Raw genomic sequence first — 23914 nt, forward strand, 5'->3', positions numbered from 1 at the left:
TCTCTGTCTTGAGGTTGTTTATTAATTCTTATCTATAAAATTTTCTTTCTCCCCAGCCGGGATCTGCCCAACAGGGCAGCCACAGGCACTCTGTGTTGTCCTTTTATACTACAAACTATGTATAACATATTTACACTTAATCCCCAATACCTATCACCTATGCTAGACCGTGCACTTCTACTCTAAACCAATTCCAAAATGCCAGCATCACTGCAGAGAATGGGGAACAAGAAGAAGAAGAAAGGCTGGACACGCCCAAGTTCCTCCATGTTGTCCCCATAACCCCCACACCAAAAATCCTAAAATCTACATTTTCACCCTGTGATCATTTTGTTATTGCACTATTCAAATCTCTGTGACTTTCAGGTCCTCATACAAAGCTGGCAACTTGCTCCAGGGGTCACAATCAAATCCCCATGTGCTCTGGGCTGTGTGCCAGGGTCTGTGAGCCCCCCAGTGGGGTCCTCAGCAATTCTGGACACCCAGAGGGATGTGCTGAGTTCTGACAACGGGGTACAGCACCTCCCCTCACAGGGAACACTGCCCCTCACAGCTGGATAAAAGCTGCCCTGCTGGACTGATCCCAAGGGAAAAACCAGCCCAGTCTGCACTCAGGAAGGGGCTACATGAGCCAGTGAGGAAGATGAGTTGGGAAGATGCTGCTTCATCCCCAGTGGGCAGTTTGAGTGTGTCGCACACACCAGGAGCACAGTCAGAGAGGTTTGAGCCATCACATGTAACCCCAGTGGATAACAACTCACTGAACACATAATTTACTCAATGACTGTAGCAGCAGCTTCACAAACCACGGGTGATTGCAGAAGCACTCAGGGCTTTGCTGCTGCTGCTCCCATTTGCAGCCAAGCCCCAGAGCAAGGCAAGGACACTGAGATTTCCCCCAGCTGCTCTTATCTTGTCTCACAGCATTGGAAACTGGGGCCTACTGAGAGCAAACAAACAAGGCATGGCATTCACTGAACTCTGCTGTAAATCACTGCAGGGACAGGCTCTTCACGCAGGAGTGACAAGGAAGATGTGTCTGCAATGGTTTTATGGCACGTCAGCACAGAAAATGGTTTTATGTCCCTAAAAGCAGGTGATTAAAATTCCAAGATGTCACAGATTTTAATCCTCAGCTAATTTTTTCCTCTCTTCTTTGCTGTATCATACATCACCGCCATCAAGAGAGCAGAACTCTCAAAAATCAGATTTCCTGAAGCTAGAGAACAAGAAAATTATGTTTTCTACAGCAAATCAGTTCAACAGAGGCTCAATAAAACATGATTGATAATTAGTGTTTGCTTTTTGGCAGCTAGTAGCAATTGTCTTCTCCTTAAGCCTAGTGCATTTGCCAATTTAAAACTAATCTGTCCAAAAATGAAACAAAACATCTGCCAAAAATTTCCCAGTGAATACTGGTTAAGATTTACAAAGTTCCACAGCAGAGTGTCACCTGCTACAGCATCAGACAACTCATCAGTAATTAGGGTAGAGCTGAGACAGCCTTGTGGAAAGAGCCATCAGGCAAATGGAAAATGGATGGGAATAGCTAAATCAGTTTAGATTTCCTTAACAGAGGGAGATCAAAAGGAAACTAACCCGATTAGGAGGGAGAGAGACACTGATCCAGATTCATGGAGCAAAGCAGAACAGCTATAAAGTGATATTTATGCCTGTTTTCCTTTCTAGGGCTGCATAAAGCATCAGCATGTACCAGTAGATCTGGCCCAGATTCATGGGCTAAGGGTAGACCCTTCTAAACCAGGACAGCTTCTCTTTTCCAGTTTACTTTCCCAGTTAAGCAACTGTCCAAAAAAAAGAGAAAAAATTAAAATAGGCCATAAAAAAAAAAAGTCTCCCAAATTCAATTAAATAGAGTGGGTGACAGTGACAGCCAGTGCCTGCTGGCAGTGCCATTCTCCCTGCTCAGGGCACCTTGTCCTGCTTGCAGCAGGGCAGGGATGCACTGCCAGAGCCCAGCTTTGGGCACAGCCCATTTCTGACAGCCCAGCTCGGGTGCCAAGGTCCCTGAGGATGCCAGTGTGGCTCTGTGGTCCCTGACACCAGGCAGGGCAATCAGTGCTGCTGCAGCATTGAATATTGCAGAATATAACACGCCCAATGCCCCAGGAGCAGCGTGCTGCCCTCCCAAGGAAAAACTGACCAGGACCCTGCACCAGCCATCACCTCCTGCAGCACAGAGCTGCTCAGAGCTGCCACCACTGCTGGCCAGGGCTCATCTCAGCTGAGTGCAGCTGCTCAGTGACTTTGGGGGCATCTCCTCACCCTGAGCTATGCCCAGCACAGCCACAGCCTCCTCCTCAGCCCCAGGGCAGGTGCCCTTGCAGCAACACCACCCTCTGCCAGGATAAAAAGCTCCGTGGAGCCACTCCCGCTGTCCCCAAAGCCATTCTTGCTGTCCCCAAAGCCCACGGGAAGGACTCACTGCCCAGAGATAAGGACAGCACAAAAGCTCCCTGCCACCAGCAGGCTCAGAGAAGGCCCCCCTGGCAGTGTCCCCACGTGCTCCTGGCAGCCCTGCTGCTTTCCAGGGCTGGGAGTGTCCCAGGGGATGTGTGAGCACAGGTACACAGCGTTTTTCCAAAGCAAGCACACTGCCAAGCCTGTGAAACTTGGTTCAGGTTAAACAGCCGTGCCCCCAAGGCAGTGTTTTACAGCTCTACACCACAAATGTGCCCAGTCTAAAGAGGTTTTTGTTGCTGAGGCTGTGCCAGAGCCAGGGCAGGCTGCAGCACTCCCCCTGCTCTGACAGGACACCTCCAGCTCCCTCTCACCTCCTTCCTCCATGAGCACTTCCCCAGCAAACCCTCTCACAGATCAGTGCCTCATCCTGCTGGAGGTGTGCAGAATTCAGACACCCCAACAAGAGCAAAGGGATGCCCAAAATAAGAACCCAAAGTCCCCTCATAATTTAGTGAGAGATTGTGGTATTTGCTGGGTCACCAGGATGAAGGAGGAATTGAGAATCTGAATCCATGTTCTTAGAAGGGTATATTATATTATATTATATTATATTATATTATATTGTATTATATTATATTATATTATATTATATTACATTGCATTATATTACAGAATGCTATACTAAAACTTTACTAAGAAAGAGAAAGGATACAGACAGAAGGCTACAACGAATGACAATGAAAACTCATGACTGACTCCTCAGAGTCCAACACAGCTGGCTGTGGTTGGTCATTAATTAAAAACAATTCACATGAAACCAATCAAACAATGACCAGTTGGTAAACAATCCCCAGATCACATTCCAAAGCAGCAAAACACAGGAGAAGCAATCAGATAATTATTGTTTTCATTTCTCTCTGAGGCTTCTCAGCTTCCCAGGAGAAGAAATCCTGGAGAAAGGATTTTTCAGAAGATATGACAGCAACAAGAGATAAACACAGCTGAGACTTTGCATGACTTCCTGGGGATCCCTGAGCATTTTGGCACAGACCTCTGAAGATATTTGGGTATTTTTCCTTTATGGCAATCAGCTTGGTTGGGTCAGTTGACAGAGAGAATCCTTGAATTTGTGAGGCTTTTTTTTTTGTGGCCTATTTTAATTTTTTCTTTTTTTTTGGACAGTTGCTTAACTGGGAAAGTAAACTGGAGAAGAGAAGCTGGTTTAAAAGGGTCTACCCTTAGCCCATGCAAAGTCTTAGCCCACCTTCCTCCACCCTCCTGCATGTGCCAGATGCCACCTGGCACCTCCCAAGGAGCTGATATTGATTGGATGCCATTAGGATCTAACACAGAAGATGTTGTGGGACAGGACAGAAACAACTTCGCCTTGTGCCAGCAAACTTTGCCCTTCTTGTGCCCTCCAGTCCCAGGATCTTGGGTGACCAAGCTGCTCTTGCCGTGTCCCAGTCACACAGGAACCAGGGCTGGGTTTGGAGAGCCTCCCTGGCAGTGGCACCTCAGGATGCTCCATGCAGAGCTCCAGGACAGGGGACAAATGAGGCCACAGCCATGGGACAAGGAGCAGCTTCAGACAGATGTGAGCAGCTCAGGGGGCAGGCAAACAGGATCCCCACTTCTTTCCTGTTCCACAGCTGGAAATCCCACAGGCCCTTCCTACAGGAAGGGAAGGAGGAGGGTGGGGAGCCCACAGCACTGGGGTCAACTTCCAAAACTGGGACCTGGCTGTCCCAGGGAACCTCTCCTGCCCATGGCACACACAGGATGCTTCCACTGCTGCTGGGGACTCCTGGCTCTGATCAGGGTGATCCCTGAGGACCCAAATGCCATGTCAATATATTTTAATACCACGGCGCAGTGATTAACGGGGTGGTGTGTAGAGCAGCATCCAGCAGAAGGAGCTGAGTGGACTCTGGATCCTATGGAGCTTTAGGATGCTTGCACTGCCCTGTTCTGGCCTGGCTGGCAGCTGATGGTGTCCATGGCACCGTTACCTGCACACAGCTTCTGTCCTGTCCTTTGTGGCACCTCTAAAGCATTTCCATGTGAGCAGCAAGGGTTAGAGGGGAGGTGCTGCCACTGCCATGGCTCTGGCTGCAATGATGAGGGCTGAGACACCATGGCTTGGTCTATTCATGGTCTTTTAAATTGTCTGAGCTGAAGAATTCTGTGTGTCAAACCCATCCTATCAATAACAGCAAAGTTTTACCCTATTCAGTAATGTTGAATGAAAAGTACAAAGTTCTTACACAGGAAGGTGCACCAAGGTTTCATTGCTGCAGGGTGTTTGGGATTTGCCCAATGACTTGGGTCAAGGAATTCAGCTGGAAACCCATCCCAGCTCAGCCTCTTGGGGCTGGAGGGGAGCAGGAACCCTGCAGTAAAGAACATTCCACTGGTGTTAGGGACCTGGAGAGAACTTCCCACATCTGTCTGAAACCAACATTCAGATCTTTCCCTGACAGCTTCAGATCCTGTGTGCTGTCAGGGAAGACAGGTGAGGTCTGACCTGGGGTGCTGTGATTCACCTGCATCTCTCCACGTTTTGAGTGGCTGGGGAAGATTGTGGCACCTCCAAAGCATTTCCATGTGAGCAGCAAGGGTTGGAGGTGAGGTGCTGCCACTGCCATGGCTCTGGTTGCAATGATGAGGGCTGAGACACCATGGCTTGGTCTATTCATGGTCTTTTAAACTGTCTGAGCTGAAGGATTCTCTCTGTCAACTGACCCAACCAAACTGATTGCAAGAAAGGCAAAACACCCAAACATCTTCAGAGGTCTGTGCCAAAATGCTCAGGGATCACCAGGAAGTCCCAGTCAGAGGCAGCTGCTATGAGAGCACCCAGGACAGCTGGGTGAGCAAGGTGTTTGTGGGAGCTTTGAACCCCACCAGAATGACACGAGGTGGCCACACCTCTGGCTCAGCACCCTCACCCTGCCCTGGGCACAGCTCCTTCCACCTCCACCTGCAATCCAGGCTGTCAATCCCACCCCACAGGAGAAAAATCAGCCAACAAATATTGCCCTTGAGCTACAAGACCAGTCTCTGGATGTAAGCAAAGCAAGGAATATTTCCTGTTCACTTGTTCCCCACAGGGTAACTGAGAGATCAGCGCTGCAAACATTCCCATTACTGAGCACATGGCAGATCCTGCAGCACTGATTGAGACAGTGCAATGATGAGCCAAGCCTTGAATTAATGCTACAGATCCAGTGCTGACCTGTACTCAGATGAACCTTTCCTGGCTCTGAAGAGTGCTAGAAAATTGCCACAAATGAGAGTAATTTGGGTCAGGGGACAGAGCAGCAGCTTTTTCATAGCTATTTCACAACTGCACGATTGGAGTTATAAGAAATAAATTTCCTATGAAAGCACAAGGAATCCTCCTTAGGTGTCTTTTCAGATGAAATTTTAAACCCATTTGCCCTTCCAATAAAATCAAAATGGACTTCCAGCACCTCTCCATGACCCACTGCCACCTCCCAAAGCAGACATGGTGTGGTTTTGGCACAGGTTGGAAGCTGGCTGGTTACAGCCTAGACTGGAACTTCACATCACACTCAGGCCTTGCATCACTGCTGTGACAGCATCAGGTTTAGGAGGAAAGGAACCCCTGTGCTAACAGCCCTGACAGGCAGCAGGATGTCACTGCAGATCCACAGGGACTGTCCTCCTTCTCTGGAGCTCTGGCTCTTTCTAACTCCTGCTATTTCAGGCTGTTACACCAACATTTTAATTAAAACAAGAGGCCCATTTAAGCTCCCATGGAGCCCTGCTCTAGCCTTGCTAATTAAAGACAAACTGACAGGGTCTGAAATGATAAAATAAACCAGGTCTGAAAAGTTTGAGGGGCACAGGACGAGCCTGAGCTCTAAGTAGGTTGAAGCTGGCTCTCTGTGGGAGCACTGTGTGCTGCCCAGCCCCAGGCTCCTGAGGGAGATCCTGGTCTCTGAGGAGCTGATGGGCTCTGCAGAGGGTGAATCACAGCACCCCAGGTCAGACCTCACCTGTCTTCCCTGACAGCACACAGGATCTGAAGCCAATGTTGGTTTCAGACAGATAGGGGAAGTTCTCTCCATGTCCCTAACACCAGTGGAATGTTCTTTACTGCAGGGTTCCTGCTCCCCTCCAGCCCCAAGAGGCTGAGCTGGGATGGATTTCCAGCTGAATTCCTTGACCCAAGTCATTGGGCAAACCCCAAACACCCTGCAGCAATGAAACCTTGGTGCACCTTCCTGTGCAAGGACTTTACTTTTCATTCAACATTATTGAATAGAGTAAAACTTTGCTGCTATTGATAAGAACGGGTTTGACACAAAGAATCTTTCAGATCAGATAATTGAAAAGACCATGAATAGACCAAGCCATGGTGTCCCAGCCCTCATCATTGCAGCCACAACCATGGCAGTGGCAGCACCTCCCCTCTAACCCTTGCTGCTCACATGGAAATGCTTGGAGGTGCCACAAAGGACAGGACAGCAGCTGTGTGCAGGTAACATTGCCATGGACACCATCAGCTGCCAGCCAGGCCAGAACAGGGCTGGTGCAAACAGGGAGAAGGTGTGACAGTGCCTTAGAGTTTAATTCCTGCTCTAATCTCCCCCTTTTTTAGAGCTGAACTCTACAGCAGTAGCCATTAGGACAGAAAAATGAGAGTATTGTTTTGTTTGGTGGGTGGGTTGCTTGGGATTTTATTATGGAGGAGGACTGTGGTTAACATTTATTTTTACTAATGGGATTTCTATTGTCAGCCCAGGTAAAGGCAGACAAAGATAAATGAGGCTTTGGAAGTTTCCCGCTACATTTCAGAGCTTGATGCTCTTACACTCAAGGCAGGGACCTTTTTGCTGCTTTGAAAGCAAAGCCCAGCACAGCAGCCCAAACCACCAGGGAAATGTGAATTAAGGCCTGGCTTGAAAACCTTGGCCAAACTGAGAAATGCTGTGAACTGTTATAAAAAGGAATTCAGAGCAGGGGAAACACCCCAGAGCAACTAAAGCCCATTTCCCACATGAGTGGCACTTGCAGCCAGCCTCCCTCACGCTATCCAGGGAATCCAAATCCAGCAAAAAAACAGTTGCAAATTGCAGGGAGCTCAGTGGAAACTGCATCCACTGGCTCAGAGCTGCACATGGGCTCCTGTTCCCTGAATTAAAAGGGAGTGCAAGGTGCTTGATTGCATCTTAACTCTTGATTACAAATGCACCAGCAGCCAGAATTAAACAGTTGGCTTCCTGGCCTATTTAGCATCTTTTATTGCTAGGTTAGAGGGTGGGCAAGGCTTAGGAGGTGTTTTTATATACCAAGATCTGATTTTTTTTTAATTTTTTTTTTTTTTTGCTCAAGACACTCTCAGCGAATGGTAACATTTCCCAAAGATCTGGCCAAGCTCCAGGGGAAAAAACAAGCAGTGGAAGTGTCTGTAGAAGCAGCTCTGCACTAGGCTATAAGGCATTGCCTGAACCAGCTGCCATAGCAACTGCTATTAAAGAAAGAATTAGAGCATTCTTCACGGAAGTAGGAAAACTCCCAGTCAGTAAGGGTAAAGATGAGATGCAAAGCAAAAAAAAAAGAAAAAAATAAAAAAGGAGGATAAATACAAGCAAGTAGGAAAAATATGCACAACTGAATGAGGATCAGGGCTCCTTGCACAGGTAGATGTGCTCTGGTGATGTGGAGATGCCTATAAATACACTAAGATACCTAACTCCACCCTCATTAGCAAGCATTTTAGATACAGTTGATCCTGCCTTGGGGCAGGAGGTGGATTACATGACCTCCTGAGGCCCTCTCAACCTCTATTTTCCATGATTCTAGGAGGGAGAAATCTACACCAGCTGAGCTGAGCTGGCCCCGCTCCAGAAAGGCAGGAATTTAAATCTGGAAAAAAAATAGATTTAATCCACTTTTCAAGTTCTCCTTGACCAGGAGAAAGGGGCAGAAAGCAGAGCCTGCAACCACAGCTTAGAGGCAAGGAAATGCATTTTCAGCTGTAGCAGGGGTAAGGCAGCAACAGCAGGTTTCACCCTGCAGGAAGGATTCACCCCCAAAAGTATTCATTTCCCCACCAACACTCATTTGCAAAGAACAATCAGATAGGTGGCTGCAGACCTGTGGTTTTGGTTGTGGGCTGCTGTACAAAATACACTTGAAAAGAGAATGATGCTGCAAAAAGCCAGCGAGCTCTGGGGAGCAATCAGGCTCATGTCCCACATCCCCTGGATCAGACCCCACAGCACAGCCCCAGAGCAGGACAGAGCCCTGGCTCTCAGAGCCCACAGCCAAGCACACAAAACACAAAATTCCCCTCTGGGCTGTGCTGCTCACTACACAGCAGACACCAGAGTCCCCAGTGGAACTGCTGTTTACGCTCTCTGATTCCTCACTACTGGAGTGGGACAAAATATCAGAATAAATCATGTGAGGCTCCATTGTCTTCATGTAGAAAAGCCTATTCTTTATTCACACAACTCCTTTTATACTCTTTTTACAGAATTCACGTGCAACTGTAACTGATAAATAGTTTTGCCAGTTACTCCATTGGTTAGTAAAAGGTATTGTACATGTCCATCAAATCTCTCTATTCTTAAATAGTTTACATATTTCCTTCACTGATTTTTGGGACACAGATTTAATGTCTATGTAGGTGCTAGCTGTGTTTCACCTAGGAATAGACTGTTATGTTAACAAACACTTCACACCAAGATTGTTTTCACTTGGGAACTTGCAAAGTACTCGCTGCACTTAAAAGAAATGACAGGCCAGCCATCAATCCAACAGAGCAGGCCTGATTTTATGAAGCTTTTCTTTGATAATTTTCTACCTGACTGCAACAACAAAACACACCATGAATCAGAGCACAGGAAACAACTTTCACCAGGGTCAGAGCAGACCCTACAGCTTGGCAGAAGGGGCCCAAAGAGGAGTTTTTAGGGTTTAAAATGTAACACAGTATGATAATGTAATGATTCTTACAGGCTGTATGTAAATGCTGTAGGATTTGTATCTTGTACTAGATTGGTTAGTGAGAATCAGAATATTCAACACAGAAGATGATTTATTGTATTGGAATGGGAACTTTGCTCTCTTACCTCTTGTGTCTTAGCTCTTGCCTTTTACGCTCTTGCCCCTCTTACTCTCTCGGGCCTGCTCTGGGCTGTGTCTGGCAGCTCCCAGCAGGGCCCTGCCCCCAGGCCCTTTGCAATGAACCCCAAGTTTCAGCGCTGGCTGCAGAGATCTCTTGTGTCCGTGTGTCCTGACCGTGCTAACCCCGATGCTCCTACAGCCACTGACACATCAGCAAGCAATAGCAGGCTTGGAAGTGCTGGTTTTGACATTTGGCAGCTCTGCAGACACCAGGAAACCAGCAGGCATGTGAGGCTGCCTCCACATCACAGCAGGCAGAGCAACCAAGACAGGGAAGGGTTAAATAGCATTGATTTAGCACCTGTGGGCAGGGACATCTCCAGGCACCTGGTTGAATTAAGGTCCCATTGATCATCTGCCTTGGGCTTACTTCAAGTCTGACATTCCTGTTCTGAACCCTCCTGTGGTATTTTTGGGGTCCCCCATGGCAGGAAGGAAATGATTGAGAATCTGACTCCATGTTCTTAGAAGGCTGATAAGATATATATGATATGAGATATGAGATGAGACATGAGAGGATATGATATGATATATGATATTATACAGAATGCTATACTGAACTATACTAAAGAATACAGAAAGGATACTTACAGAAGGCTACAAAGAATGATAATGAAAACTCGTGACTCTCTCTCCAGCGTCTGACACAGCCTGACCCTGACTGGTTATTAAGTTAAAATAAAACAATTCACATGAAACCAATCAAACAACCACTTGTTGGATAAACAATCTCCAAACCACATTCCAAAGCAGCAAAACACAAGAGAAGCAAATGAGATAATATTGTTTTCCTTTTTCTCTGAAGCTTCCCAGCTTCCAAGGAGAAGAATCCTGGGCAAGGGGATTTTTCAGAAAACGTCAATGTGACACCCTCCCTGCTGTGGTTTGGCCAGGCAGGGTTGGAGAGCAGATGGTGACCTGACATATCCTACCTGCTGCACCTTGCAGCACCACCTGAGCAGGTCCAGCCTCTCCTCCCTGTTATTTTAGGATATGAAACAGAAAAATGTGGATATTGCATTTTTTAAGGTAAAAAAGAGGGAAGTTTAATTTTGACTTAAATATTTATAGATTTTTAAAAGTGACAGTGGATTGAAGGGTGACAGTGTCACCCTTCCAATGACACTGGACAAACTAACAGTTTATTAAATATTTTCTTTTTTATAAAAGAATGCAAAACAATAAGGTATTTACATAAAGTGTATGAGAAAGTTTGTTACAAAAATATAAACATCAAAAGACTTAAAAAAACTTTAAAAATCAAAACAACACCTCCCTATTGCCCAAATCTCCTTGGGAGGAAGAACACTCCTCATACACAGCCACATTAACACCACTAACAACACCAATAAACCAAGGAAATGTCCAGGTTGTATTTGGGTGCACAAGCAACCAAGGAGACACTGAGTTTCTCCTCCAAAACACACTGCACCAAATGTTGGAAGTTGATCAAGTGGTTTAAGCTACCTCTTGTAAGAAACAAAATCTTGACAACAGCAATTGGCCAATTCCTGTTTGATTAAAAATCTCCTAAAACCAAACAGAATTCTTACTGCAGCTTGAATCCAATGTTTATTCATTATCCTGTAATCCTATTACAAAGTACACCAGAAATATTTTCAGTGGTATCAGAAATGGTGGAAGGGAGCACACGTGTAAAAGCCAGAAAATAAAATTATGTGGAAGTGACCAACTTTTGGAAAATAAAAGAAGTATTTCTGATCAAACTTTTTTGTTTAAAGAAAAATTGTTAAAAGAATTGGTGAAGTTGACTCCAGATTCGGGGAGGGAGAGAGCCTCATCCCAGGAAAACCTTAGGTGGACTTTTCAGTGTTAATTTCAAGACAGGAAAGTTGGCATTTGAAGCTCTTATAGACATAATTTCCCCACTTGACTGAATTTCAGAGAGTAGAAGGAAAAAAATTAAAAATATTTACTTGTTATGCCAACAGAGAAAGTTGCTGATTCAATATTGCTCACGCTCCCAGATGCCTCTAGTTAGCTGCCATATGCAAATCACCCCACGTTGGCATCACATCCAAACTGCATGAAAAAGCCAAGTTAAAATGTGGCCAAATACATGAATCTGCTTTTGGAAGACATACCAACCCCCATTAACAAAATTAACAAAATTCATCATTGCCAAGAGCTCCCACATGCAGCTTCCTAAAGAGGACAGCTCTCATTTCCACACCCAGTGAGATTAAAACTCAAGAAATGCCTTTGTTATTAAAAAGAAATGTTTTCATTTCTGACTCAAACCATTCCCAAGTACCCAGATAGACACTCAGACTGATGGTGATAAGAGATCTTTTCTTTTCAGAGCCCTTCAAAGGGTACAAAACCCAGGGGAAAAACCTTCTCAGACAGATAAATGCACTTACTCACAGACCTGGACACAGGAACCCCACGAAAAAAAAGCTTCAGGAGATTAATAACGTGGGTGGAAAATTAAGGCACCTCATAAAGGGTTTGAAGTAACAAGGGAACAGATCACATCAGCTTGGAAAGGTTAAAGAAAGCAATTTATAGACACTAATTAGGGCCTCTTTTAAAAGTGCCTTTGCAAATGACAAGGTTGGGTTTATTCCAGAGAGGTGCAAAGGGAGCATGGTCAGGGATGCTCCCAGAAGGTACATGAACCATGCTGGGCACCACAGCACAGGAACAGGAGGTTTGGGATGGCACAAAGGGAAGGAGAAGGGATGTGTTGATAGGAAAAAGTTGTTTTCTCCCCAGGGAAATCTTCCCCACACAGTGAGCTCCAAGCTCATGCCCTCTGCTCTGTCACTGTTTCACCGAATGCCAAGTCCAAGGTCACCAAAGCTGAGCTTTCCTTCACCTTCAGGCTCACCAGCCATGAGGATCTGCACGGTTAAACTGCAGAAAGAGGTTAACTGTGCAGATCCTCATGGATCTGCTGCTTTATGCAACACTCTGGCTCTGATAAGGTTTTGCTTGCAGGATGGAGTGCCAGGAGGTGGGAGCTCAAGGACTCTGCAGCGGGTGCCTGTGGGAGGCAGCTCTCACCCAAAAGCAGGAGAAACCAGGGCATCTCTGGTGCTGCTGGAAGGTGAATCCATCCTTGGGTTGATGGCTCCTTGAAGGAGCCCAGCTCACCCTGAAGCCAATGCCAGCACCTGCAGTTTGTGTCATTCAAGCAGGAGCTCCCACCACAAACAGCCCAGGTGTGCAAAGGGAGCTCCAGACAGCAAATGCCACAGGTTTGTACAAGGAGCCACTTTACCCACCTCTGGGATCTGTGTTTTTTTCAGTTTACAGAACACCAGCTCATCTCCCCGTGCTCTGGGGCTATTTTAGAAAAGCTCAGTGATGTAGAAAGACCTGGACATGACAGCCCCGGCTGCTTTTGGGGCCGAGGTGCTGCCCTGGGAACGGCAGGACCAGCCTCCTCTCCGTGGTTTCAGTCCGTCACCTCACACAGCAGCCTCAAAGGGCCACAGCCCTCAGCAATTCCTTATCTTCTCAAATCCTTTGCCATCACTCATAAAGCATTCCTTTATTGCATTATAAAGCAACTCTGCAGCCACTGGAACAGCCCAGAGGCTGCATCCAGCACCACACCCCCTGGAAGCTCTGTGTGGGTTGGGGGTCCTCCCTTTGCAACCAGCTGGGATTGAGCCCAGAGCTGGGTGAGGATGGAGCATATTCCCAGTGAAATGGAGATGGTGTGGGATGCAGAGGGGCACAGACCAGGTCTGGTCTGGCAGCTGGGAGTGCCCTGGGCTCCCACCTCAGGCTCACCCAGGAGCTGTCTGGAGCTCTCCCAAACTGAAGGCCCAGGCAGCCCCCTGGGGCACTGCTGCCCTCACTCTGGGGTCACCCACTGTCACCTCGCTGTCCCCAGCCTGGCTGCCTGCTCACATCTGCCACCAGCGTGTTTGCAGCGTGCTCCCTGCCCCTCTTCTGCCAGCAGACATCCAAGGGAGCTTTTAATAGCAGCTTGTTTGTAAAGCTGGGATGTTTTGACAGATCTGTTGCAGAGGATCAGAGGAACAGGCAGACAGGAGCCACCAGCCCTTCTCAGCTCCTGCCCACGCTGATGGTCTGCAGGAGCTCCTGCCTTCAGTCCTGCCTGGCCACCACACTGAGAGCATGGAGCCACAGAACAGCTGAAGCTGGAAAAGCCCTCCAGGACCCGAGTCCAGCCATTCTCCCAGCACTGCCAAGGCCACCACTGAGCCATGGCCCCAGGTGCCACATGGATGCATCTTTGACATCCCTCCAGGGATGGTTACTGCACTGGGCAGCCTGTGCCAGGGCTGGACAATACTTTGGGTGAAGAAATCTTTCCCAATTACCAATCTCAACCTACCCCTTGAGGCCATTTCCTCTTGCCTTTCATATGTCACCTGGAACACAGCAGGTCTCTCAATTATACCTGGGCAAGAGGCAGGCAAAGGAAAGAAAGAAAAGAAAGAAGCATATCCAGGACCTCAGGACCCCTGAAGAGCAGGGCTGGGTTCTGCACCCACCAGCTCCATCCTACAGCACTCAGCTGCCACCCCAGGAGGTGTCATACACACCACAGCCTCAGACACCATATGGACAAAGAGCCAACCCAGCACCCAACTCCACTTTCTGCTCCCCAATTCCACTGCACAGCACCCACCACCATCCCCTCTCCCACTTTGGGGGTGAGAATGACAAAAATGAGCAGAGAAGCCACAAGGGATGGGAATGGCACAGCCACCCAGAGGTGCCACGTGCCAGCTGCGCCCCCAGCTCCAACCCTCCTCACTCTGACTTATCAACTCCCTCATCATTTACATTTCACCTCCCCCTCCACATCCCACATGGAAACAAAAGATGATTCATATATCAAAATAATCACCTGGGACCTCCAAAAGCCCACGAGTTTCCACACTTTCTTGACAAAGAATTCTGCCAGTTTGGCACCTGGGTTTGACTCTGTCCCCTCCTCCCTTTATACTGGTCCCACACCACAGAGGGGGCACAGAACCTGCCCACACACTATGTTTAGGATATAAATTAATTGAGAACAAAACTAATTCACTGTAAAAACTTGAGGCATCTGAAAAATCCAGCTATTTGGGAAGCACCTGTGCCCTGGCAATACTGTCCCTTGTCCTCTCATAGGGTGAGGAAATTGATTTTCTGTCAGAGGGAAGTGGCTGTGTAACATTTGGGTTTTATCACCAGCATCACCTTGAAAAGAGCAGCTGCTGGTTCAAGCCCACAACCTGGGCTTGCCCACAGGAAGAGGTGAACAGGATTATGGTGCCAAAAGAGACCTGCAGTGATGGATTTTCCCTCACTGGAGGAAAAGAGTGAAGCTGGGAGCTGAAAGATAACTCTGCAGCTTCAGCAGTGAAGGATCCACATCCACATGTGGTGCAAGAGCACTTCCATGGGACCCTGCCAGCAGAACACTGGTGTTACAGCCTGGACACAGGCCAGCACTGCCTGCTCATGACCCTCAGAGAGCAAATCCACCCTTCACCAGACCCTGACCTCAAACACCTCCACCATTCCTGCCTCCCTCACAAAATGACAAAGCATCAGTAGGACAGACAGTGAGGAGTTTTCCTCCTTCCAAACAGCCCAGATCCCAAACCAGAGAGAGCTGAAAGCAAAACTGCAGGACTGGGCCTCTTGCAGAGCCATCACACCCCAGCCATAGTGCTGAGCAGAGGCACCAGCACCAAAAGGAATAAATGAAACTCTCATCATCTGTCCCAGTGCTGCGACCTGTCACTGGCAGCTGAACAGCTGGGTATGAAACCCAAACCACAACCTGCCAGCACAGGCAGAGGTGATGCAAGACCCAGACCTGTCCCTCAGGCAATGCCAGCAGCCACAGCTGGCTTCACTGCTGGAGCCCTCCGAGAAAACCACAGCAGCTCAGAGTGAGGAACATTGTTGTCATCATTTTGCAAAGCTCCCATACCTGCTCAGTGATTTCTCACGTACAACTCCTCACAACACCTTCTCAGTGATTTCTCGTGGATATCTCCTCACAGCACTGACTCCTTCTTCACAGCACAACCAACAAACTCCATCTCTCTTCTCAGCCAAAAACTCCAGCTCCCTCCTTACCCAGCTAACCCACCCTTTTGTAGCACTCATCTTCTTATTGGACACAGCTGTGGTCTGTTCCTAATCTTTGGTGATTAGTGCAGCTGCAACTCCTCAGGGGTGAGATTGCCTTCTGCACTATCTTTATTTTCTTACATTCTATCCCTCCACAAAACATGACATGGGGCCACTGAGGCAGAGAGCTGGAGAGAGCTATGAAACCTCTACAGCAAGGAAGGAATGAATAAAAGCCAGCATTTCCAATGCATTATCACAGGTCTGCTGTCCCAGGGAGGTCACAAAGGCACAAAGAACCAAAGCCACAGCAGGGTTGGGCAAATGCAGTGACAATGCCCAGGCAGGGCCACCACTGTCCATGCTCTGTTTGCAAACAGGAGCAAAACACACACACAATGACAAAAAGGGCAGAAAAGGCTTGCTCAGAAACAGGGACATGACTTTGGGGAGATTCTCCACCAGACAAGACGAAGTCCTTGCCTTCCACCCACAAACCAGGCAAGGATTCATTGTCTCTTGTAGAGGGTGCTGGAAACCGGAGCAGCATTCTCTGACAGAGATGCTCAGCTGGCCAGGATTCCCAAGCACCCTCCTCTGCCATGCCAAAGGATCAGGGAGATCACACCAGCTGTGCTACCTTGCAGAGCACCAACCCCAAAGGCTGCTCTAGCTCTCCTGCAAGAGATATTTTCACTCCTCTGCAGAGAAGCACTCTCTGGCTCCCCAGAGCTCACAGGTTCTCCCCCATGCTGTGCTGAGGCTAATGGTTATTGACTTTTAGACATATTTTTTCCTCCTCCCTTCAGATTTTGTAGCAGCAGCACTTTCATCCACTTGGAAATGGTGCAATTAAACCAATTTGGGAACGATTTGCAGGTCTGTTCTGCAGGAAGCACTAAGCAAAGCTGTGCTTCCCAGCATTTTGGGAAAAGATTCATACACTCCTGTAGCTCTGAATGCATGCCCTCAAGCAGGGAAAGTGAAGAGATTCACACTGACATGAAAATCCCTGTGACAGACTCCTCTAAAACCAAGGAGAGGCACACCCAGAAGGCAAGGAAGTGTTTCACACCTCCTGCAAGTAGGAAGTGTGAGAAGGAAAGAGATGAAAACTGCCTTCCTTCACCCAAACCTCAGTCACAACTCCCATCCTGGCACTCACACACCCACTCCTGATGCCATCCAAGGTAACACTGGTGTCACACAGGGCTCTGGGCACCTCAGAGCTGTGTCGGGGATGGCAATGCTTTAGAGCCCGACACCACAGCAAGGGCAGCCCATGGGTGACACCACAGATGCCTTCACACCACCTGGAGCTCACAGGCAGCCAGACAGAACCCACCAGGGCCATACCTTCCTCCACGTCATTCCTCAGGGAAGCCTCCAGCAGAGCAACGCTGGCCTCAAAAGACACTTTCTTTCTGTTCACAGCATTTCTCTTCTTCTCATGCTTCCTCTTCTTGTGCTGCATCTCCTTCTCGTACTGAGCCCATTTTTTCAGCTGCTGGGCCCTGCGTTTCTGGGCTGCCCTCAGCCTCTCCAGCGTGGGCACCTTGTCCAGCAGCTGCAGCTCGGTCAGCAGGTCCACGTGGGCATCCATGGCTCCTGCCCAGGCAGGGGACGGGGAGGATGGCCCAGGGGGAAGGGATGTCCCAGCACAGCTCCTCTGGATGGCAGCCTCCTGCTGCTATACCAGCATGCTGAGGCTGAGATGGGGAGGGCCCATGGCAGGGTCCGGTGGGAAGGTGGTGGGAACCTGAAAGGAGGAGAAAAGCAGAGAGATCAGGTGACAGCAAGCACACTGCTGGAAAACACAACAGGCAAAACACCTACCACCTCAAAAGGCAGCTAACTGTGCTTTAATTGCTCTAATTGCTTTAATTGTTCTTACCAGCATTGGTGATTTCCCTCTTCCCCCACGCCAAACATCACAGCAAAACTCTCTTGATTAAGCAGAGGTTCCACTGTGCAGCTTGTTCATGTCTATTGCTCACATTAACCCTCTCCTATGACCAGAATAAAGTCTTAATGAGCAAAGACCTTCCACATGTTGGATACCATTTGTCAGAGAGCTTGGGAGCAGTTTGAGTACTGAGACTCCCACCCATCCTTCCTTGGGCTAGTCCTCTGTCACAGACATATTTTATGAAAAATCCTTTTGCTAGGATTTTTTCTCCTGAGAAGCTGAGAGGACTCAGATACAAAATGTAAGCAATGGTTATCTGCTGCTGTGGAATGCAACAGGTGCATCTGTGATTGGTCTCATGTCCTTGTTTCTAATTAATGGCCAGTCACAGCCCAGCTGTCTTGGACTCTCTGGTCAGTCACAAGATTTTATTATCATTCCTTCTTTTTCCTTGCTAGTCTTCTGATGAAATCCTTTCTTCTTTTCTTTTAGTATAGTTTTAATACATCATTTTCTCTTAATATAATGTATATCATAAAAAAATAAATCAGCTTTCTGAAACATGGGGTGAAGATTCTCATCTCTTCCCTCATCCTGGGACCCCTGTGAACTCCACCACATTTGACGACCCCAAGTGAAGACAAATCCCACATTTGGTGAGCCCCCAGAGGAACACGACAGATGCCATGAAGCCAGACAGGTTTGCCCAGAGGAACTCTCCCCACCAGGAGCATCATCTGTGCTGCCCTGCCTCATCCACGCAGCCCCAGCTGAGGACAGATGGACAGACCTGGCTCTCAGGTGTTAATAACACTTAAACCACCTCAGATCTAAAAAACATGGGGATTGTGCTCTTTTCTCTCTTCCTTCAGGTTTTCTCCTCACCACACACTAAATCACTCTGGTTTTGCCGTTCAGGGTCCACAAGCAATGAGAGCAGACAAGTTCACAGCTCCTGATCCTCAGTGTGACCACAACAGAAACCTCTGAGCAGGGCCACCCACAGTGACCAACCATCACCTGCTGCACAGGAGGAGGAAACACAGCCCACATTTCAGGAGATGTGCATTTGAAATAAAGCTGAAATCACAAGCAAATTGAATTTATCCTTTCCAATCAGACCTGTGCAAAGCACATTGAATGGCTCATGCAAAATCCAGATAAGCAGCAAATAATCAGGTATGAGATGAGAGCTTGTGTGGTTCAACCAGATTGGAGGGGACAAAGAAAAAAGAAAAATAAAGTGTTGATGGGAAACAGTGACTGAAGGACTGAAGTGTTGACAAACACCTGAGAAAGCCTCAATAAAACAGCTGAAGCTCAGCCCTGCTGCTGCAAAAGAAGAAGCAACAGCTTTGTAAGCACTGGATGCAGAGATTCTATGGGAAAAGGAGCAGAGGAGAGGCAGCTGAGAGCCAGGGTGAGGACACCAAACCTCACCCAGCTGAGAGCCAGGGTGAGGACACCAAACCTCACCCAGCTACCATGGTGAGGATATCAAACCTAACTTAGCTGCCATGGTGAGGACATCAAACTTCACCCAGCTGAGATGATGAGGGCACCAAACCTTCCCCAGCTGTCATGGTGAGGACACCAAACCTCACCTAGCTGAGAGCCATGGTGAGGATATCAAACCTCACCCATCCAGGTAAGGACACCAAACTTTCCCCAGCTACCATGGTGAGGACACCAAACCTTCCCCAGCTAACAGCCAGGGTTAGGACACCAAACCTTCCCCAGAAGCCAAGGTGAGGACACCAAACCTCACCCACCCAGGGAAGGCAGGAAAAGCCCCAGCTCATCCCTGCCAGAGGGTGAAGCAGCCCATCAAGGAGACTCAGGGGGGATGCAGGGCAGTGTCCACAGCACACAGCACACCCACCACATCCCAGGGAATCCTGGCTGAGGCATCCACACCTACTAAACACTGCTCCAGACCTTCCACGGGGCTTTGACCTTCCCTATAAATATCTGGGCAGACTGAGAGCGAGACAGGCCATTTCCTCCAACAGATAATTGGTTTGGGAACTGAAAACAAACAAACTCAGCCAGAGCACACAGGCAGGTCCAGGCAGCTGCTTTATCCAGCAAAATGGTCAAGGACAGCTTCAGCAGCACCTGCAAACCTTATTCTGGAAACTTCAGGATAGACTTGAACAGAAAAAAAAAAAACAAAACCTGCTTAATCCCACAGGAATTGAAGAATGCAAAAAAAAAAAATGCTTTAGTTCCACAAGGAACAAAAAAACCCCCAAATCCTTGCAAAGCGTTTCATAAGGGAGCTACTAACTCAAAATTCAAATTCAATTCACTTGTTTGAGATGGAAAATACCAACTTGTGGCACTGGAAAGCAAGGGGAGGGTGCCATGGAGCCATGTGAAAAGCACTCACAGCTCTCCCTGACCCCTGCCCATAGCCCCCACAGGCTGGGACTCACCACAATCCCCAAAAACCCCGCAGAAAATGCATGACTGCACTTGCCAAGCAGCCTTTCCTTTGGGACAGACATTTCCCCACGCAGGCACTCAGCTGGAAAGCTCTTCAGCACCTCTGGTGAACTCAGCTGCTGCCCCTGGCAAGCATTCCTGGGCAGTATCTCTGCTGGCAATCTCAGCCTCTGCTGCTGCTGCAGCACAGCCTGCAGATCTGAAGGCCCAGCCACAATACCTCGAAGGAGGGGAGATAAGGGCAGGAAATGCCTCTCAGGATACTGCACAGGCACTCCCACCTCGCTCCTTTTCCAGGCCACTTCTGCCATTGTTTGCTCAGAGATGAACAAATATTTTCCAAAACATACCTGGAGTAGAAACGGGGACCTCGTTCTGCAGGATTGCTAAAGCAGGAAACTTTATTTCAGAGTTTCACAAGAGAGGCTGGAAGTTTTCCTGTGGGTTTGGGACTGCACCTCGGAAAGTGCAATTTATAAGTAAAGGACAAGTGTGCCATGTTACAGCTTTCCTGCATGCAGCTTATTCCTCCACTAGCTCTCACAACAGCAGAAATGGGAGATTCAGGTGGTCTGCAAAGGGGATTGGAATGGAGAGGGGAGATCCACAGATATAAAGACACATCTAGAATGCCAGCATGCCTTCAACTCAACCAGAAAACAAACCTCTAAAGGAGCTAAAAGGTCACCCTGAGAGCTCTTCCTGAAGTGGACACAGCTCAATCTCTCCCAGACATAATTCCCTATCACTCTCACAGATCCCAGAGCCCCAAAAAAGACTCTGCCCCCATATCTGCCTGCTTTCCAGTGCCCTGGTTCCTTCCCTGCTCCTAAAGAAATGGCACATTGACTTGTGGCACAAACAGGTCAGGCTAACTATAGCACAGGTTGAGGCCCCAGCACTTGTTTACCTGCAAAGTGACACAGAAGTGGCTGTGTGGGTGTCTGTGGCTTGCAAGGCATCACACTTTGGGTTCTGTTTTATTTAAAGAAGCAGAGGGGGCAGGAAGAAAAGCACTTTCCTCGTGTGGGACCGAGCTGAGCAGTTTCCATGAGCTCAGCACAAGTGGTGCCACCACTCTGAGCACATCCTGCCCCACACACACACAGACAGAGCCCCTGGCCCTGTGGGACAATGGGGCCACTGCAGGGGCCAAAAGGAAGGCAAGGCACTGCTGCCATCCCCCTCCTGCCAGCACTGCACCAGGGAAAGGCTCCTCTGACCAAAACTGGCTCCTGAGAAGGGCACACAAGTGTTGGCCAACACCATCGTGGGGTTTTTTGATAAATTTGCATTTCCTGTGCGTTCTGTATCATCTGACTCAGCCCAAGAGGATTCTCAAGGCAAGGTTACTCACTGCCAGTGCAGGAAGAGACAGCAGTTCTGTGAAGTGGGGGTTCACTGAGTCAGGGCTGCAGACTGTGCCACCAACACACAAACTCCTTCCCATTTCACTCTCTGAGCTTGGAACCTGCCTCCCTCAAAGGTCAGAACCAAAGGTTCTCATTTCCTCCACCAGCACACACTCAGAGCTGCCCCCTGACCTTCCTATTAAGCATTCAACTCGCAGACAGTTTGCCCCAACACTGCTGAGGCTGGAGCTGGGTCTGCTAAAGCATCCACGAGGCTGGAGAGGCTCCTCAACTCCCCATCTGCTGATGGAGCTGGAGCTGAGACCTGCAAATGCTCTGTCACATCTTCCCAAGGCAGCACTTAGAGCACAGCATGACACTGATGCAGAACACAAACACTCACAGAAGCCCTTCACTTAAGTGTCATCAACTGATTTCAGTTTTATTCCACTTTAAAAAAACACAAAAAAACACCCACAAACCATGGAAGAGCAATGGTACACTTTGAAGTGAAAGACTGGAGAATTTTTTAAAGTTTTCAAGCAAAGGGAAAGCAGAAAACTTTCAGGGCATAAAGAGATTGTTTCCAGCCACTGGATTCCTTGTGGTGAGGCACCTGCAGGATTGGGCTGGATGGTCAGGTGAGGTGTCTGCAGCACAAAGTCCAGCCAGGGGCATGAGCAGACAGAAATAGCCCTCTCCTCCCCACACCAGGCTAATCTCTCCTCTGGAATTGGAAACCCAGCACCAAAGCCTCCAGCAGGGATCTGAGTGCATGAGCAGCCAGCAGAGGAGGTGGTGCCTGATTTATTTATTTATTTCATGAACATCAACACCTGCACCATGGAAGGTGAGCAGTTGCCAAATTCACCTTTTCTGCTCCATGCAAGGAACAAGGCCAATCTGTGTGCTCCTGTCCCATGAAATACAAGGTGACCAGCCCTGATTTATTTATTTCATTAACATCAATTCCTGCACCACGGCAAGGTGAGCAGCTGCCAAATTCACCTTTTCTGCTCCCTGTGAGGACCAAGGATCTGTGTGTTCAAAATGCAAGGTGACCACCCCAATGCAGTCCTTCTGCTGAGCCCATCCTCTGCAGCAGGCACCAATGCAGAATTCACAGGATTTTCCTTCAGCACTGTCCCTGCTGAGGGACACAGGCCAGCCAGAGATGTGTGTTCTGCATGGGTGCAGAACTGCTGGCCAGGATCTCCCCAGGCCTGGAGGAAGCAGCAGAGCAGCTCTTCACCCCTTGGTCCCCAATGAGGCACAAGAAAAAGCCAAACAGAGCCAGCCAGAAAGGCACAGAGAGGAGGAGGGGACAGCCCAAGGGTGATGGGAACAGGAGCCCTGTGCTGGGCAGGAGCTCTTGGGGTTTGGGTGGTTTATTTGTTTAATTCATAGAGAGAGCATCAAATCAAGAGGGTCCTTCATGCTTAGACCACCACAGCCTAAAACTGTTTGGTTTTTAATAAAACTGCCTCTGTCACTTCCTGCTTTTTGGGAAAACATTTCATTAAAGGACACTGCCCTGAGCCCCACCTGGCACAGCCTCACACACCCACAGCTGGGGATTGGCCACTGGGTTTTCACACAGACACATACAGGGGTGACACCAACAGTGACCACATGGCAAACTGGGAAGGGTTTCAAATCACAAGAGCAATTCCTCCACAGAATCACAGCCCCAAACCACTCATTTTCACCTTCAATGCCACAGGACACAGCCCCATTTCCTACAGAGCCAAGTCTCCAGCCTCCTGAATGGTTTCCTATTTTCCTGAAGCCTAAATGTTTATTTCTTCTGCCAGGCAAGTTGTACCATGTCCCATGTCCCACACAGGTGGGCACTGACACCATCTCTGTCCATCAGGGCTGTGGCAAGGCAGAAATCTGCCCACAGCCCACGGGCACATCAAACCACAGCTGGACACACACCTCAGCCAGCACCTCACAGTCACCTGCACCAAACCCCTCTGCAGAACACCCACAGGGCAGCAGATGAACACAGATCAAAGTCACTACAAGAGCCACATCACCACCTCAGGATTGTCATTTCCAGTCCTGTGCTCCTGCCACAAGGTGCTGGTGGAACCTACAAGCCCCTCAGTGCTGCTCTGAGAGCTCTGGCTATTGCTTCTGGTGGCAAATTCTTCTTGCACACTGTGTGATTCTCTGTGAGCCCCACAGCACCCACAGGTTAACCACATGGAGGAGTGAAAATGATGAAAATTGTTGCTGCTTGATATAATTTCACTGGTATCTTAGAAGTAAACAGCTCCTTTCCTCACTCAGGGCTTCAGCTACACTTTAAGCAGCAGATGCTGAGCACTACCAGAAGTATGGTTCCTCCTGAGGGAATGGCAGGGAAAGTGACAGGAAACATAATTTAAAATATATATATAAATATACACATATAAATAATTATATATTCATATAAATATATAGAATATGTAAATATATAAATATATAACAATATATAAATATATATTTATATTTTTTTCATATAAATATATATTAAAATATATCTAGAGATATA

General features: G+C 48.2%; 1 protein-coding gene across 1 annotated transcript in view; it reads right to left on the reverse strand.

The window, feature by feature from the left end:
- Positions 1–23914, reverse strand: part of PPP1R16B (protein phosphatase 1 regulatory subunit 16B) — a 60240-nt gene that overhangs the window by 24134 nt on the left and 12192 nt on the right. Inside the window, exon 2 of the mRNA XM_054274461.1 lies at positions 17020–17422. Within this exon, the coding sequence (XP_054130436.1) occupies positions 17020–17266 (247 nt within the window). The 5' untranslated portion in view covers positions 17267–17422. The remainder of the gene's footprint in view (positions 1–17019; positions 17423–23914) is intronic.

This window comes from Melozone crissalis, unplaced genomic scaffold (assembly GCF_028551555.1).
Source record: "Melozone crissalis strain CALT ecotype California unplaced genomic scaffold, PUWL_Pcris_2 ptg000017l_1, whole genome shotgun sequence".
NCBI classification, from domain to species: Eukaryota; Metazoa; Chordata; class Aves; order Passeriformes; family Passerellidae; genus Melozone; species Melozone crissalis.